Source organism: Caretta caretta, chromosome 2 (genome assembly GCF_965140235.1).
Source record: "Caretta caretta isolate rCarCar2 chromosome 2, rCarCar1.hap1, whole genome shotgun sequence".
In the NCBI taxonomy this organism is placed as follows: domain Eukaryota; kingdom Metazoa; phylum Chordata; order Testudines; family Cheloniidae; genus Caretta; species Caretta caretta.
In genome coordinates, this window is record NC_134207.1 from 52,688,488 (window position 1) to 52,707,178 (window position 18,691).

Genomic DNA, 18,691 nt, shown 5'->3' on the forward strand with positions numbered 1-18,691 from the left:
GTGAGGGACAGGAAACTGCAGGTACTGTCAGCTTTGGAAAAATTCCAGTCTCACATTTAATACTGAATTTTATTATTTACTTGCTAAGCACCAGCAGAGTGCTTGGCACTGTATGAGTGTGGGGGGGGAGGGGGTCCCCGGGAGGGGGTCCCCTGCTCCAGGGCAGGTATTTCTAAATAAATAAATAAAGATCTGATACATAAACACACTGGCAGACCATGAGGTTGATGTTGGAGCAGTTTCGATTGTTTGGTGTTTTAACAGTAGGCTGATGACAGCATTTTTACAGATATGGGTTAGTGTTTTGGGGCTGTGTAAGAATCTTCTCGGGATGGGGGGTGTCTGAAATTACAAACCATGGATTTAGGCATACTCAGAAGTTTAAGATTGGGGAATGTGTATAGCACATTTAGGGTTTCTGCCAGTCAAAGGGAGGGGATTTGATTTTTTAATCTAATTTATTTTATCTATCAATTTGGGCCCTATTCAGGGAAAACATTCCTATGCATGATTGTAGTGAAACATATGCTTAAGTCGCACTGAAGTCAGTATGTCCTAGGAATGCTCAAAATTAAGCATGTGCTTCAATGCTTTCCTGAATCAAGCACTCATCAATCTGACTGCTCTAGATATAGTTATATTCCAGAATAGTTTTTTGTCTCCCCGCTTCAGCTTTTTCTTTTCTAGAAAGGTGGTGTCAAGGCTGATTCCCCACTCTGGCACTTAGAGTGCAAAAGGTGGGGGCCCGCAAGGATTTTAAAAATTAATACTGGCCACTCCAGGCTGGTATTAAACTCCCAAGGTCACAACTTCTCTCTGTCCTTGGATGGGTAGATGCTGCCACCACCCAAGTGCAAAGCCCTCCCCCCCTTTCTAGAACCCAGGAAGGAAGACTTGGGGAATTCCTTCCTGTGGGGGTACCCTCAAGCCCTTTCACCCCCCCTTCCCGGGAAGAGCTGAGCAAAAAAAAAAAAGGAAATTAGCTGTTGTCACCAGTCAGTTAAACAACATATGCACAAACCTTTTAGGGACACAAAAATCCAGTCCTGCCACCAAGAGGGACTTTATAGCTAACTGGCTGGCTGGCTTAGCTAACCCCCCCCCCCATTTCATTTATCACAGGTGGGTTTTTTACTGAAACAAATTTTAGTAAGATCAGTCTGTCCTCTTTGCAAATCTGGCTTTTCTCTGCCTAAGGTAAACATGGTAACTGAGCACCAGATAAAAGCAAACGGATCTCCTTAGCTTTAACTCATGACATCTGTTAACTCCTGTTGTTGCTGTTCTTACAGAATCCTTGAACGGATCTTGGAAAGAAGGAGGATTTGTGCCTTCTAGTACCAGCAGTAGTGGATACTGGAGCTGGAGTGCACCCAGTGATCAGTCCAATCCATCCACCCCATCTCCGCCTCTGTCTGCTGACAGCTTCAAACCCTTTCGAATGCTCTCTCAGCCTGATGATAGTATTGATGAAGCCGAAACCAGCAATCTCCTTTTTGATGAGCCCATCCCTAGGAAGAGAAAGGTTCGCCTCCTGTGCAGCTCCACAGTGCTACTCATCCGGGATCCTGTTCTGTTGGGGAGGGGGAGGAAGAAACCCACAAAAGATCACACAAGCAACTTTGCAGGGAGTTTCAGAGGCTACACAGATACTCTCCATAGCCCCGTGTATGTGCTAGCCCATGCAGCATGTCCCCCTTAACTCCACCCCTCTGGCTAGTACACATGCTGCTATCAGCACCAAGTGTTTGCTAGCAGATGTTGGGGACACACATAGCTCCTGCCCAGAGAAGCAGCAAGATGCTCCCTGAAGAGACCCCTGGCCACGCAGGGGATTTCTGCCCTGCTTTGGCAAATTCCTTTGGGATAGGCTGTAACAGGCAGCCTCTCCCTTTTCCCTTTTTGCCATCACAAGGCAGGATTTGGCCCTGTATTTCTAGTTCACTGAAAATGTTGGTAGCTTATCGGATGCCCTAATAAGGTGAAGCACTCAGAACAAACATGAGGGGCGGGAGGGGAGACAAACTGAATCTGTATAGTGTCATCAGGCCAAATTTATCCCTAGGGAAACTTCACTGAAATCAACCTCACTCCGCCAAGGAAGGATCCGTGTGGCCACTCACAACTAAATAAATGAAACTAAACCAAATGCTTTAATTTGGTATGTAACTCCCCTTCCCCCATCACTATGCCAGCAAGCAAAGTGCCTCTCTTGAAGAAGAAAACAAAGAGATGGCATTAGTCCAAGCTTTCTTCACTCCTAACACAGCAGGATAGATTTTACATAGCAAGATGAAAAAGAGCTTTGTGTGAGAAAGAGGAAAACAAGGTATTTATCCTTTCTTGGTGACTTCTTCTCTTGATCAGATCGAGAGCAATAATTGCCGCACTGCTGGCAGGATGAAGTTTTAATGATTGTTTTTAAACCCGATCAGATTTTATCTTTTTGCTACAGGAGTTGCTCATTTGGTGTCCCACAATCACGCTTGCCTTTGTTGGGACATCTTTTGCGAGGGTGATATAAAATACTGTTCCCTGTTGCTAAATAAAAAAACAGTATGGAGAACACATTTGCTATGATAAATTAAAAGTTAGTTATTAAAATAAATCCAGAGATAACTCTGGGGGTTGTGGGAGGACAGAGAGAGAAAAAGAAATGCTGTGATTTTTTTATTACCCAGTTAAAGCTGTGTTTGTCATTGTTCTGATTGTTCAGCAATGATTAGGCAGATGTTTTTACAACTGCCATTCTTACTGTTTTATTATTCATATTTTACATACCCTCCACAAACATTTTATACTTGATGGTCTGTTTTGGTGTTTTCAGTTTTTGGCTTGTACAACAAACATCAAATTTGTATAAGGAATGAATGATATTACATGGGGTTCACCTGTAGCAAATTCACTTTCTCCTATGTTTTCATTCTGACCCTGACTAGTAATTGTCTGATTGTGACTTTGCACTTTGGAGAAAAATATTTATGATCTAATTACTGGTTTGTTAGCGCTGTCAGTCCACAAAGTGTAAATGTGAAAATACAGCGATTGATAACTTCACCAATTAGGAGTAACAGAATGCCTTATCAGTTAGTGTCAAATTACTTCTGTTTCATGGAGTCACATCTTGGACAATGTCATCTACTCCGCTTCCACCCCTCAAGAAAGTTGAATGTTTACATTTTGCCATAAATTCAACCCATTCCCCACCAAATCACTTACTTATTTCTGAGTGGGAGGAGTTAAAAGCACTAAAGAATGATCAGGCAATTGCTTGACTATCTTAATATTCAGAACTCACTAATTTGGAGAAGAGAAGGTGCCTATAACAGTAAAACAGTTTCTATAGAAATGGACTATTCCATTGCCAGGGAAAGCAATAAATTCTTGAAAATTGGCAGGTTTCATGAGATCCAGTCTCTGGCTGACTGTTGCCTTTTTAACACACTGCCCTGTGTGTGGAGATGTGGGTAGCTTATCTATTTAAATTTAATTTTATCCAGTGTTTTGATTTATCATTCTATAAAGTTAGTGGGAGGTGGCTCTTTGTTATACTTAACATTATTTGTATTTGTGGCCTTATTTTCCTAGATGCTGAGCACCCACCGTTCCTAGGGAAGTCATTGGAAGCTGTGGGTATTAAGCTCCTTTGAAAATCAGGCCACTTATCCTTCACGTGTTCAAGAGCCAGATTCTGCTTTTTCATCCCATATAGATTGACTGAAGTCAATGGGCTGCAAGGTCTTTAATTAGGGGTAGAATCTGGCCCTAAGTTTTCTTGCAAAATGATCCAGGAGGTGTTGCAGGGGGATCCCAATTTCTGCTGTAGTTACACCAAGTGTAAATCCAGAGTAGCTCTATTGTATTAAGCAGAATTACACCAGTGTAACTGACAGCAGAATATGGCCCGGTTTAGGATGGAGTAACATATAGTTACGATGTATTACCTTTCATGTGAACATATGAATAATAGCATATTTTTTTAAAACCTGCTTTTCTTATAACTTGTCAGAACTCCATGAAGGTAATGTTCAAATGCCTATGGAAAAACTGTGGAAAGGTACTGAGCACAGCCGCAGGGATTCAGAAACACATCCGGACCATTCATCTTGGGTAAGAGGACAATCGTTCTTTGAAGAGATTTGGTACTGACCCATTTTCAGATTCTTCAGTGCTCACACAAGCAGGGCCAGGTGGAGGCATAGGCATCCTGGACCAGCTTCTGGAGTCAAGTGATTACATCAGAATTTAAGGTGCCATTTAAAAAACAAACTAACAATCCCCTTCACCCCAGAAATGTGGCATGAGTGTAACCAACATAGTGGTTTCAAAAAGGAGTCACTTTACCTACTTCTAAGTCCTAAACTCCTCACTTCCAACTTTTTTGAAAACTCAGTCTGTACACTCAGAGTAAGGGTATGTCTATACTACACACCGAATCGGTGGGCAGCGAATGATCCAGCGGGGGTCGATTTATCACGTCTAGTCTAGACGCAATAAATCAACCCCCGAGCGCTCTCCCGTCGACTCCTGTACTCCACCGCTGCGAGAGGTGCAGGCAGAGTTGACGGGGTAGGCAGCAGTCGACTCACCACAATGAAGACACTGCAGTGAGTAGGTCTAAGTACGTCAACTTCAGCTTCGTTATTCACATAGCTGAAATTGCGTAACTTAGATCGATTCCCCCCCCCCAGTGTAGACCAGGCCTAAATGAGGTAAATTTGGTGCAGTGACACAGTATATTTCATGTGCAACAAAGGGATTTAATCATTTTAAGTTGAAATCTCAACAGAGCCTTTACTACAGATGAATGACTGATGCCTCCACAATCCATTTTAGGGATTTCTAAGGCACTTCTTCTTCTAGCGTCAAAGTCCCATTCCAAGTTAGAGAAAGTGGCTTTCTTTACTAGTGGAAATACGACTAATGAAACTGGTGACTGCCCACCTTTGCTATCACTTCGACTAGTACGACAAATACACTGTATTTTCCATAGCCATACTTCATGTGAGGATCTCGAAGCACTTTACCGACATTAACTATTTACCGCGAGGCAAGTATCTCAATTTACTGATGGGTAAACTGAGGCACAGAAGTTAAGTGATGGGTCCACGGGCAAAAAAATGAGTCAGTAGCAGGGTCAAGAATGCCACATAGAAGACTGACTTCTAGTCCCCTGCTCTAAATACTACACAAGACTTCTGCCAAGCACTTCCCTGCAAATGAGTAAAATGTTTATATGATACACACATCACTCTTTATAAAAGTAAGCACAGCTGAAGCTTAAATGTTCATATATTTAATTTATTTGCTATGTATCTGGGACTTTAAAAATTAACCTTGAATTGCAACAATCTTGCCTTAGTATAGTAATATGTGTTTTGTCTTTTCTTGAATTAGACGTGTAGGAGAGTCTGACTACAGTGATGGAGAGGAAGATTTTTACTATACAGAGATCAGGCTCAACACAGACTCAGTAGCGGATGGCTTAAGCAGCCTTTCTCCAGTCTCTCCATCTCTAGGATCTCCTCCTCCTTTTCCCACCCAAGATGCAAACCGTCCTGAAACTTCATGTGCCAAAACTGAGACTAAATTGATGACACCTTTGAGCCGCTCAGCTCCTACCAATCTCTACCTCGTACACACAGATCATGCTTACCAGGTAAAGTTAGTGACAGTGAACTAACCTATTTAATAGAATTCAGTGATCACACACCTGCTTGAGTTTAACAACCAAAGCCCCTTTACATCAACTGGCTAATGTTTTTTGTATAAGAGAGACACTGGGAGAGACTGATACGGCCTGGCCCATATTGGATTTTTCTGCACACGTCCTAGTGGCTGCCAAAACATTTCTGATTTGTCTGTTGTGAGGTGGGCAGCTTTGCATACAAGTGGTTGAGCAGGAAAAATAAAAAGAAGGCTATAATATCTACCGCTCTGACTGGTAATTCTTTACAAATGGCAGAAAAACCCAAGCAGATTCCAACTTCTATTAGAGAACTTTCCAACTTAATTCAAACAGCATGTAAAAATGGGCTAGAAATTATTTTGAAAACTCTTGCTTTTAACATGCTTTGATCTCCTGGACACCATATAATTTCTAAGAAAAATACGGTCTTTGAAGTATTGGGGTCCATGGCCTGCTTATGGACATGAGAAATGAATTCTTACCACATGTAATAAATTTAATACTTTTTTTCATATATTGTGTGTGTATTTTACACAAACTAAAAACCTTTGTTATGCATCTGCAAGCACCAAAGCAATATAATATACTCACTTGGATCTAAAAAAAGAAAAGGAGTACTTGTGGCACCTTAGAGACTAACCAATTTATTTGAGCATGAGCTTTCGTGAGCTACAGCTCACTTCATCAGATGTATACCGTGGAAACTGCAGCAGACTTTATATACACACAGAGAATATGAAACAATACCTCCTCCCACCCCACTGTCCTGCTGGTAATAGCTTATCTAAAGTGATCAACAGGTGGGCCATTTCCAGCACAAATCCAGGTTTTCTCACCCTCCACCCCCCCACACAAATTCACTCTCCTGCTGGTGCTAGCCCATCCAAAGTGACAACTCTTTACATAATCAAGTCGGGCTATTTCCTGCATAGATCCAGGTTTTCTCACATCCCCCCCACCCCCATACACACACAAACTCACTCTCCTGCTGGTAATAGCTCATCTAAACTGACCACTCTCCAAGTTTAAATCCAAGTTAAACCAGAACATCTGGGGTGTCACGGCTAACCTGGTGGCTGAACTTTGTGACTTTGTCCTTACCCATAACTATTTCACATTTGGGGACAATGTATACCTTCAGATCAGCAGCACTGCTATGGGTACCCTGTTGATCACTTTAGATAAGCTATTACCAGCAGGACAGTGGGGTGGGAGGAGGTATTGTTTCATATTCTCTGTGTGTATATAAAGTCTGCTGCAGTTTCCACGGTAAACATCTGATGAAGTGAGCTGTAGCTCACGAAAGCTCATGCTCAAATAAATTGGTTAGTCTCTAAGGTGCCACAAGTACTCCTTTTCTTTTTGCGAATACAGACTAACCCGGCTGTTCCTCTGAAACCTGTCACTTGGATCTGATATCTAGTCTTTAGTGAGACCACCTCCAGCTGTACGTTAACTACAAGTAGAGCCCTACAAAAGTCACGGTCCATTTTGGTCAATTTCACAGTCACAGGATTTTTAAAATAATAATTGTCATGATTCCAGCTATTTAAATCTGAAGTTTCACAGTATTGTAATTTTAAGGGTCCTGACCCATAAAGGAGTTGGGGGGGGAAGGTTGCAAGGTTATTGTGGGGGGGTTGCGGCACTGCTACCCTTACTTCTGCACTGCTGCTGGTGGTGGCGCTGCCTTCAGAGCTGGGCGGCTGGAGAGCGGCGGCTGCTGGCCGGGATCCCAGCTCTGAAGGCAGCGCCGCCGCCAGCAGCAGCGCAGAAGTAAGGGTGGCGTGGTACGGTATTGCCACCCGTACTTTTGCGCTGCTGCTCTGCCTTCAGAGCTGGGTGCCCAGCTAACAGCCACTGCTCTCTAGCCGCCCAGATCTGAAGGCAGCACAGAAGTAAGGGTGGCAATACTGTGACCCGCCCTGCAACTCCCTTTTGGGTCAAGACCCCCAATTTGAGAAACGCTGGTCTCCCCCGTGAAAGCTGTATAGTATTGGGTAAAAGCACACAAAAGACCAGATTTCACGGGGGGAGTCCAGATTTCACAGTCTGTGATGAGTTTTTCATGGCCGTGGATTTGGTAGGGTCCTAGGTATAAGATAATTGGAGGTAGGTTTGTCAGTGCTTTGGGTTTTCCTTGGAGGTCTCTCATTCAAGTATTTTGGGAAATAGCAGTGATGACACCATTATCTGAGTGAGCATTGAACCAATGCTCCGGCATGGTGCTAATGGATACACCATCTTCCCTTCAAACAAACTTTTGTTAGCCACTTGATGCTGCTAATCTTGCCAATTGTCTTTGGGTTTCAAACATTCCTGTTTTCGGAAAATTATTGCAGAGATTGTGATAAAGCAATTCTGATATCACTGAGAGTTACCAGATCTCCTTGATAACTTTCAGTCAGGCTTTCATTATGGATATAGCACAGAGACATTACTGACCTCATTGGCTGATGCCCTCCTATCACTAGATAAGATTGTGTGTCGGTGTTGATTCGCGTAGATCCATAGCAGCTAGTCACATACAGACCTTAGTTGCCTAGATATTGTTGTTCAGACAGTCCTTATCCTTTCCCCTTTGAGAAATCCCAGAGATTGGCTTTAGACAGTACTTATGTGTCCTGAGAACTATCTTGTGCAGAAGTCTGCAGTATTCTAGTTTGTCATCTCTCCTGCTGAACGTGACTGTGAGTCTAGTGAGGGAGACACTCAGATACGGTGAGTGGCTGCAAACAAACATGATATTTTAAATTGATATTGGCTGGTTGAAACAACTAAAGAATGCAAGGAAAGCTCACTTTTAAATGGTCTAAATGTAAAACAAGAACCTTGTGATGATAAAGGTTGATTGACAAGAGGCATAGGAAGCCAGTCCTAAAGGCAGCTACTCATTCACCCTGATAAGCAGAGAGGAACAAATTGTGAAATACTGACTTTATACAGTAAGAAAGGAGTTAAGAAGATGTGTTGAAGGAAACCCCAAGTACCTCAGCAGAGCACATCTTTTAGCCAGGTTCCAACAGCCCATAGAGGAGGAGGCAGCTCAACAGAAAGATGCTCATCACAAATGTGATGAGCACATTCTAAAACCTAGATGGAAGGAAAAGGAGTGAGCTGAGGGGACAATTGTGTTTTTCAAAATCTTGATTTAGCTTTATTTTTTTCAATAACTGCCCTTATATGCTGAGAATGATTTCAGCCCACTGTTTTAAACAGGGAAAGCTGTTTTTCCGTATGTTTATCTTATAATTGCAGAATAACTACCTCATGTTGTTGATCATTAACCATTTTGGTATCTGAAATTTCTCTCCTTAGTAGTTTCAACCAGAAAGTAACATTACTTTAAAGTACTATCATTCTAGTTAAAGTTTTTGTTAGAATTGACCAGATGCTGGTTTTTGGAACTTTATATATATGGTAGTTGCCCTGAGGAATTAGATAGTTTGGGGAGAAAATTGTTAAAGAAATCCATTTTGTGAGAAAATCCAGCTTCCTAGAGATACCCAGACATGCTTATTTAATTCTCCAGTTGTAAATAGAATGGCAAAGTAATTTCCTTATTTTTTTTTGTTAGCAGCAAGACTTTGTATTGCACAGTAAAGTGTGACTTCTCCTGCTATGCAACTGTGATATAGTAAAATATGGATTGTCTTTGTAATTACTCCCTGGCGACTTCTACACCAAAAAAATTAAAAATTATGTGCACAATATTTTAAAATTCTGCATATTTTATTTGTCAAAATAACACAGTATAATCATGCCAGTTTCAAATATGTTAGTAATTTATTTCAAAATACCTGTCAACAAATATGTCTGTCACAATACAGACAACAATAAAAGATTCAGGAAATCTTTTCTGACGATTCCTTAGTAGGCATATTAATACAGAACTTTGAGTAATAATTCATTTAAACTACAATACAGAAACGTATTTGATGCACCCCTCAGAAGCAGTGCAAAAGCTTCGGGGAGTCAGGGGTAATAGAGGAGCTGAGAGAGAAGGAAGTAATTGCTAGAAAGGAGCCTGGGAGTGATTGGGGGGAGTATGGAACATGGGGTTTTTTTGCAGGGGGTTCTGGGGGGAAGGGATTGTTAGGGAGCATCCCTCTGCAGGCCCTGGCTGACCCTAGTCTCTCCCAAGCACATCTGCCCCTGTCCCCATGTGTCCTTCCTTCCCCCTACCCCCACATGTCCGTGCATCCCCACTTGGCCAACCCCTGTCCCCATGTGGCCCTTCACCCCCCCACTCAGCCCTGTTCCAGTCTGACCCCCCACTAGCCCTTCTGGTCTATGTACTCCCCCCACCCCCAAGCAGCCCTGTGTGTCCTCACTCTGTCTGTCCCTCCAGGCAGGGTGCTGTGAGGAACGCAGCCTCTGCTCTCTCCCTAGCGGCTTCTGACTGCTACTTCTGGTGAGCAGTGAACTGGTTGCCTCTGTTCTGGCACAACAGCAGCCCCGGGTGGGTGAAAGGTGTAACTGCAGAGCCTCTCTGGCAGAATGTATTTTCTGTGGAGAAAAAAAAAATTCTGCAGGGCACATGAATTCCCCCCGGAGTATTGTAATGGAAACGTTTTTACACCAATTACATACAAGAGAAAAGTGCCAAAAAAGTATTTAGAAATTTGGTCACATTTTTTTGTGTACTCAGTGGAGCAAGCGAGAATCTTTTGCCTGTTTCTTTGAATATTAATCTGGTCCTGATGAAGTATATTAACGTTTTATTGTAACTTTGCCTTAATGAAAAGTTTCAAAAGAAAAAAAATTATACATGGATTTCTGAGTTCATACCTAGTAGTGTTTGATATAAGACCTGAGCTTTTAGAGGTTTCCTTATAGAAGCCATTTCTCAGGAGACCTATAGCCTTTTTTCTGCCCAGTTAAATAATGATCACATATAAAGACCTTGTTCTTTCTTTGTTGCCCTATTCGTGCTTATCCCCACAGAGAACAAGGGTAGAATGCTTGTCACAGCCATCATTGTGGAATTATTTTGAGCTGCTGAAAACCTGGTTGATTTGCAGTTTCAAAGAGCAAAAGATCTTGTTGCAATGCTTTGGAAGAGGAGCACTTCTTTTTGTTGGAATATTTTCTTTTTAAACAGGCTACTCCTCCAGTGAACATTCCAGGGTCAACAAAGTTCACTCCAAATGGCCGTAGCTTTAGCATCTCTTGGCAGTCCCCTCCAGTTACCTTCACGGGCATTCCGGTAAGTGGAAGATGAACAAAGACTGTACCTAACCAATGAAAAGTTTTAAAACTTACCAGTAATGCTCTTATGATTGAAATTAAATGCGACAGAGATACAGAGAAACAGATAAATTCCCACAGGTCCTGATTCTCCTCTTACGCCAGCGGTTCTCAAACTATAGGTTGGGACCCCAAAGTGGGTTGTGATCCCTTTTTAATGGGGTTTCCAGGGCTGGCATTAGACTTGCTGGGGCCCGGGGCCAAAGTCCGAGGCCCCACCGCCTAGGGCCAAAACCAAAGCCTGAGCCCCACCACCGGGGGCCAAAGCCCAAGGGCATCAGCCCTGGGTGGCAGGGCTCAGGTTACAGGCTTCTGCCTGGGACTGAAGCTCTTGGGCTTTGGCTTTAGTCCTCCCACCTGGGGCTGCAGGACTCCAGCAGGCTCAGGCTTTGGTTCCCCCCTCCTGGGATCATGTAGTAACTTTTGTTGTCAGAAGGGGATCGTGGTACAATGAAGTTTGAGAACCCAAGTGTTATACTACATTGGGAGTAACTGCATGTAAGTCAATTTACAATCTTTAAATAATTAGAGAATTGGGTCTGTAGTATATTTTTAAAACTATCTGATTACAAAAGAATGAACTGGGTAGCTAGAGAATCTGTAAAATCTTCTACATTTGCCACTGCATGTGTCCATTCTGTATATTCCTAAAGGATTAATTATAAAACCAGAGGAAATCAGCAATTTGATCATTCTCCTAGAAGGCTTATTAGAAAGGTATTTATGTTTTAAAGAATCTAGCAGAGGTGTTGATGTCCAAAAGATACTCTTGGGGGAATTCTGTGTCACTGCACGTGAACAGAATTCATTCCCCTGCAGATTCCTTCGCTTCCCTGCAGAAAAAATGACTTTCTGATGGGGAAGCAAAGGGAAGCTGCAAGAGCAGTCATGGTACAACGTTTCAGGCAGCCAGAGCAGCTCACAGAGAGGTAAATCACTGCAGGGCTGGGGACACCCCAGTCAGTAGCTCCTACCCTGAGCCAGGATCAACTGCTAGTCCTGGCTGGGAGGAGAGGCTGGGGCTGTGTCAGATCCACCCCCAGAAACCTCCCCTAGCTGCAGGAAACTCAGCTTCCTGCCCCTATCACTCCTCAGCTGTGGGGAGGAGGTGTCACTCTACGGGGAGCTGCTCCTCCATCCACCCAAGCCCTGTGCATCTGGACCTCCCACACCCAGACACCCCTGCCAAGCCTCACCTGGTACATCCAGAACCCCACCCCACTGAACTTCAATGTATGCACCAACTCCCACCCCTGCACCCAGACCACCCTTCACTGAGCTCCCTGCACTCAAACCCCCACCCAGAGCCCCCAAATCCAGACCCCCACACCACTGATTGCCAACTAGCTGCACCCAGACCACCCCCACCACCAAGCCCCACTCCTCCAGCATACAGACCTGGCTGAGACCCCCACACCCAGACCCCTCCGCTGAGCCCCAACAACCTGGAAGCTCCTGCAGAATCCCATTGCCCCTGTACCTGGAACCGCCTCAACGAGCCTCTGTGCATCCAGATCCCCCCCACTGAGCTGCCTGCACCCATATTGTCTCACACAATATCCTCTCACCCCACACCCGGATCCCCTCACACTGAGCCCCTCCACACTTAGATCCTGTCTGGTTGAGCCTAGCTGCCCGGCTCCTGGTGCAAAGGGGCATGGCCCCAGGGTGTTTCTGGGGCAGGGACAGGCCTTGTGCTGTATCAGTGTCCGGTGCAGCCTCACCACTGAGTCCGTGTCCGGGAGGGTGGGAGGACTGCAGGATGCACCTCCACCTTCGTGCAGCCAGTGGCCTGTGCTACCCACTGCTATGTTGGAGCCTCCACATTTATTTATTGACAAATAAAACTTGTAGAATTTTAAAATATTGTGCATGTAATTTTTAATTTGTTGGCACAGAATGTCCTCAGGAGTAAATAGAGCTCTGCAAATCCTGAACAAATGAAAGAAAAGAATTGTCCTAACAAAACTGATGTATTTTTAAGTCATGATTCTAGCCTCAGATACATGCATGCAACTTCTGTTGATTTCACTAGGGAAAATTTTGCCTTTATATTGAAAACATGCACTTAGTATGTATTGAAATTATTTGTTAATGGTGGAGCATTAGATTTCAAGATCAACTTTGACAAGGATTATAAGATACTCACAGGGACTTGTGATGACAGTAAATGGAAATTTTGCTTGAGTAAGGACTGTTGAATCAGGCCTTTTGCTTAATTATAGAGAAACTTTCCACAATCCCATCCAAATAAAATACAGTAACTCCTCACTTAACGTTGTAGTTATGTTTCTGCAAAATGCAACTTTAAGTGAAACGATGTTAAGCGAATCCAATTTCCCCATAAGAATGAATGTAAATGGGGGGTTAGGTTCCAGGGAAATTTTTCTTGCCGTACAGTACAGTACGATAGTTGGGAGGTGCCCCCTCCTTACACCACACAGGCACAGCCCATTGGCACTGGAGACAGTGAGGCAGGCAAGGAGGCTGAAGGTGCTGTAGGCTAGGAGAAGCATGTTGCGCAGCAGCAGCGGCAGCTTCCCCAACCCTGCAAGCACCTGGGGTGGGGGGCTCAACCCTCGGGCCGCCCACTCCACTCTTGCCCCCAGCCCTTCTCTCCGCATGCCACGTCCTCACTCCCTCCCCTGCCTGTGGCAATCAGCTGGCTTGCGATGTTCAGGGGGCAGGAGGGTGAGGGGAGAAGCGAGGACTCAGCGTGCAGCCTCCCCCTTCCTCCTGCCTGCAGCAATCAGCTGGTTGGCAGCGTTTGGGAGGGAGGGGGAGCCTGTGCGCCGAGTCCTCGCTCCTCTGCTCTCCCTCCTGAATGCCGCAAGTTAGCTGATTGCTGCGGACAGGAGGCGGGGGGAGGAGGGGGAAGGCGCTGATCCGCGGGGTCTGCCAGCGGGCTGGGAGGACTGATAGGAGGACTGACAGCTGTGGACAAAGCAAAGCAGGCAGACAAACGACATTATAGCGAAGCATTGCACAACTTTAAATGGAGCATGTTCTGTAATTGAGCAGGGATGTAAGATCGAAACAATGTTAAGCGAGAGGACATTAAGTGGGGAGTTACTGTAAAATCAAATAAGGGTCTAGAGAGGCAACTAGATAATAGATACCTAATTCAATGTGTATCAAAAATTTAAATTAAAATCATTAATTTTAAGATGCAGAAAATCTATTAGTGAATAAATAGAGTACAGCATATTCTCATTTTAATGTTTTTTTATTAAAAAATGTTAAGCAGGCTTCTGAGCAGCTGGCAGTCATTTGAAATGAAATGCTTTGATATCCAACATAAAAATTACACAATCAGAATTTTCATAGTTTATCACATAATGCACACGAGTCATCCAGAGAGCCACATAGGGTTTTTTCCCCCCAACAATGTATATTAGACACAGTGATAACAGATAAGGCCTCCCTGTCCTCTCTTCACCAAGTGAATCAGAAAAGCCTCTTACTCTCAACCTTTGGTAAGTCTTGGAGATTTTCTTCAGAGGCTGTGGGCTCTTGTGGAACGGATAAAAATGAAAGTGGTTGAATCAATTACACTGCACTCTGCCAATGAATATTTATTAAATTCCATCAAGGAACAACTAAACAGTGAAAGCCATCATGCTGGCAGCAATTTGAACAAGAGTGCCTCGACAGAGCATGCCATGCGTAAAGTACTCTCGGAATTTGATTGCACAACAATACAGTTGATAGAGTAATTATTAAACTAGCTCCTTTTGTGGAGTAGCAGAAATTGGCGCCAGTAGCATTGGGAATCCAAGAATGCAATTAGTGACATTGTAAATCAGACACTAAAAGGGAAGGGATTAGACATGTAGGTATTTAGTTGACTTCAAGCAATAACATTGATCCTGCAGCTATAGAGAGTGAGTGTTCCTAACAGAATTTAAGAAACAAATAATAATTTTCTGGGGAAATTATAAGATGCTAGTGATTTACAATATAATTTAAAACAATCTCCTGTGAAGACCTAGAGTAACAGTGTTGATAGCACAATTATAGGCCATTCGGGGGCCCATGTCAGCTATTTTTATCCGTCTTTCTCCTGACAATCTTGCAAATGCTGCTCAGTGCAAAAATAAGTAAACCACCAAGTCAACCACACAACACCACTACATGGACACATTTCTCTGTTTTATAATTCTTAATAGGCATTAAAACATATGGTTAGGTGAAGTGGACACTAATATTTTAAAGATGCATGTGGAGGCTGTTTTCTTCATCTTTTTCTATCTGAGAGAGACAACAGGTATTGTGAAAAATAGCCCATCATTCTTTGTCTTATTGTTAATAATTCCTAGCATTTAGCAGATAGTGCAGTTCACATCCTCAAAGGACTTTGCACACATTGCTGCAGCCAGGCCCAAACTGATGAATACTAGAGAGTTCAGCCCAGATCCTCAAAGCACCTGTCAGGCTCTTTAGGCTCCTAAGTCCACCATTTAGGCACCACTGACATTCTCAAAGCTGCTGCTGAGGTGACCACGGGTCAGCATATGCAAAGTCAACTGAACCCTGATGCTGTCCCATAGTTAGTGTGCAGCTCTGATCCTACCTCATGCTGAAGCTCCAGAGATAGGATGCTCAGATTAGTCAGGGGGATGCCTGTCTCACCATTCCTGTAGACAAGCTCTGAGCACACCAAGACCTGATGTCTGTCAGATCCTGCTGGAGGCAAGCCAGCGATTGGTGGTGGGGTAGAACAGTGCCCACACATTGGAGCACAGGGAAATGTAGGATGAACATGAAAGGGGTATTGCATATGAGAGAGAGAGATAGTTTCGGTTGCTAGGACATGGGTTGCTTAAGTGTCTGAGGAATACCCCTACCTACATCTGGCTCGGCAGCCAGGCACACCAGGTCAACCACTTCAGTGCCTAAGCCTCTCTCTTCAGCAATTCACTTCGGGCTACCTTAGGCATCTCTGTGGCTTTCTAGGTGTGCTGGGAGCCACGGAGTGCAGACTGGGATCATGGGACCGCTGTGCCCCCTTAACTCTCCAGCTTGGGCTGTCTCTCACATTGCTTTGCTAGTGACAAGCAACAAACCTCTCCAAGCCCTGTTATCACTCAGCACAACAGCACGTGGAGCCCCACACCGAGCTAGATTGCATGAATGCACCCAGAGCCGCTCATGAATCACACAGAGAAAGGTACTAGCCAAATCCCACCCCAGCTCCCAGCACTGTACCTCGGAAATACACTGCTTTGCACTGCTCAAGATGAGCAGTGCAAATTTATTAATTGGTTCACCATTTCATCAATGGAAAGTGGATATACACCAGCCTTTGTAAACTTGAGTAAACACCCTTACCAAGCACTTCAGGCAAACTTACCACGAAAGATAAATTTAAAGTGATAACCAAAAAGTCAGAGTTAGTTACCAAAATAAAATATAAGCATGTAGTCTAAACTCTCAACGCTATTAGACTGGGCAACATCTAGATTAAGCAGTTCTCTCACCCCACTGGATATTGCAGTTCACAGTACACAGGGTTCACCCTTGAAACCTGGGCCAGTCTTCAGTCTTCTCAGTGTCCTTGTTCCTTGCAGCGTAGGTGGGGGAAAGAGAAAGGCCAAGCAGCAGGCCCCTGTATTCTGTTTTATATCCTTAGTCCATTTGCTTGGAGAACACAAGTCCAGGCATGTCTGGTGGGCATTGCTGAGTGTAACGATGCTGCCCATGGGAGCCAGCTAAGGTCACTCAATCAGAGTGAACTGCAAACAAAACGGGGAAAATAAACCCCAAACGCTGCTGGATATTCCAATATTTAGATTTACCAAGCCAGCTGAAAACTGCCTCTGTATTACCTCACTGGTTACTCAGAAGTCCAAACAATGCAGTTTCCTTAAAGTACTCACCTGCAGGCCTCCATCCAGACACACGTCAAACATATGATGATGAATTCTGAAAATCTTATTTTATCATATAAAAGAAAAAGGTTCTCCCAAAGGACCAAGCCCCAGACCCAGGTCAAATGATAACTCAGATCTTACCCAAAATACATGCTTATAGCCAATTCTTATTAACTAAACTAAAATTTATTAAAAAAGAAAAGAGAGAGTTGGCTGAAAGATCAATATATATACAGACTTGAGTTTGAGGTCCAGATACATAGCAGAGATGGTGAGTTTGTAGTTGCAAAAAGTTCTTTTAGAAATAGTCCATAGGTTATAGTCCAACGTCAGTGACTGGGGATCTCAATTCTTATAGCTTGGGGTTTCCCCTTCTTGAAACCCAAAGCAGATCTGAGATGAAGAAAGATTGTGTCCCAGGGTTTTTAATACATTTCCAGCAGCCTTTTGGCCTGAGAAAACAATAAGCTTAACTTTTCTTCTCCCAAACATCATGGCAATTATCACAGGGTAATTTATCCATAACCAGTTCAGATACAGGTTACCACAGCCTTCAGAGCGACATATAGACCATAATACTATTTCATTCAAGTGTCTTCCTAATATTAATACTCCTTTTTTTGATCTTTGAATCAAAGCCATAGTAATAGACAAGACTTGTTTGCTTACATCACAAGACCTGAGCAAACAGCTACCCTTCTATCTCTAACAATACAGGCTTACATTTCAAAGCTCTATTCATTTACATATCTTCCTAACAAGTCTTTAAAGTTCGGCCATGGGTCATGTCAGTCTGTGAGTTAATTAACTCTTTCTGGCCCTGTGTCACCTTTCAATGAGATATTATATTACATTCATAACATCACACTGAGTCACCTGTGTGCTATTCCCCTGGTGTAGCCTTATGCAGATGAGTCATTGAATTGTAACTTCCTTGCTGGACAATGGCTGTTGATGGTTGTTTGATACTCACCCAAGCATTGCTTACTTTCCTTGCTGTTGTCTCTGGGCAGCTAATAGCTGGCCGACTCCCCAACTTACAGCATGTTTTACTGACAACGATACAACATAACTTCATATGCACTGATGGTATACATATTTAGATAGAACAGTGACTTTCAGCAGATCATAACCTTTCCCGATACCTTTCATGGCATGCTTTATATGCAAGATCCTCATTTATATATAAATGAGGAATATGGGGGTTACAGGGCACTCCCCCAAGGTATAGAATGTCACACTAGGTTGCCAGGCACCCCATACAATGCATGGGAGAGTTAGGCACCTAACTCAGGGCTGAGAATTCCATTGAGTGGCAGGCTGCTTCACGGTTAGACACTCCCATGCTGAGTAGAGCAACAACTATGTATGTTTAAGATCTGGGCCTGCCTTCCTCCCTACTTATCACAACACCCAGCGTTCTCCCTAATCCTTAAAAGTAGGGTGGGAGTGTGAAGGGTTCCCCCTGGGGTGCCACTTAGAACTGGGGTACCACTGAGCCTGCCTGACCCACCAGTCTGGGCTCCCTTTCACCCTGTGGTGCTGTGATAAGTTGCCAAGCTCTCCAAGCTTGCTCTTTCACCAGTATACACACAGATAGTGACACACCCAGCTGTAGCATCTGATGCTGAGATTAGCTCTGCATGGGAAGGCTCAGTTAAGGTACCTCCCAGTTGTTAAGGCACGCACCCTCCCCCCAAGAGTGTGAACCCAAAATTATACCAGCTTGTGCTGCACAGGGAACTGTACAGCGTAAGCTCATAAAATTAGCTCCCTCCCTCAGTGTGGAGAGAGATGTGCAACAGCTTTCTGCTCCAAGTTATAATTTTTAGACAAAACAAAAACAAGTTTATTAACTGCAAAAAATAGATTTTAAGTG

The 18,691-nt window shown here is 43.7% G+C and overlaps 1 protein-coding gene across 4 annotated transcripts in view; it reads left to right on the forward strand.

The window, feature by feature from the left end:
* ZNF704 (zinc finger protein 704) overlaps window positions 1-18,691 on the forward strand; it is a 162,199-nt gene that overhangs the window by 116,295 nt on the left and 27,213 nt on the right. For 3 of the 4 annotated variants that reach the window (XR_007355365.2, XR_007355366.2, XM_048841035.2), the window contains exons 4-7: window positions 1,293-1,525; window positions 4,010-4,110; window positions 5,398-5,659; window positions 10,794-10,898. Coding sequence is in view for 2 of the 4 variants with exons in the window: in XM_048841035.2 (XP_048696992.2) it covers window positions 1,293-1,525; window positions 4,010-4,110; window positions 5,398-5,659; window positions 10,794-10,898 (701 nt within the window). In the remaining 2 variants the exon portion in view is untranslated. The remainder of the gene's footprint in view (window positions 1-1,292; window positions 1,526-4,009; window positions 4,111-5,397; window positions 5,660-10,793; window positions 10,899-18,691) is intronic. The other variant, XM_048841036.2, reaches the window with a different exon arrangement.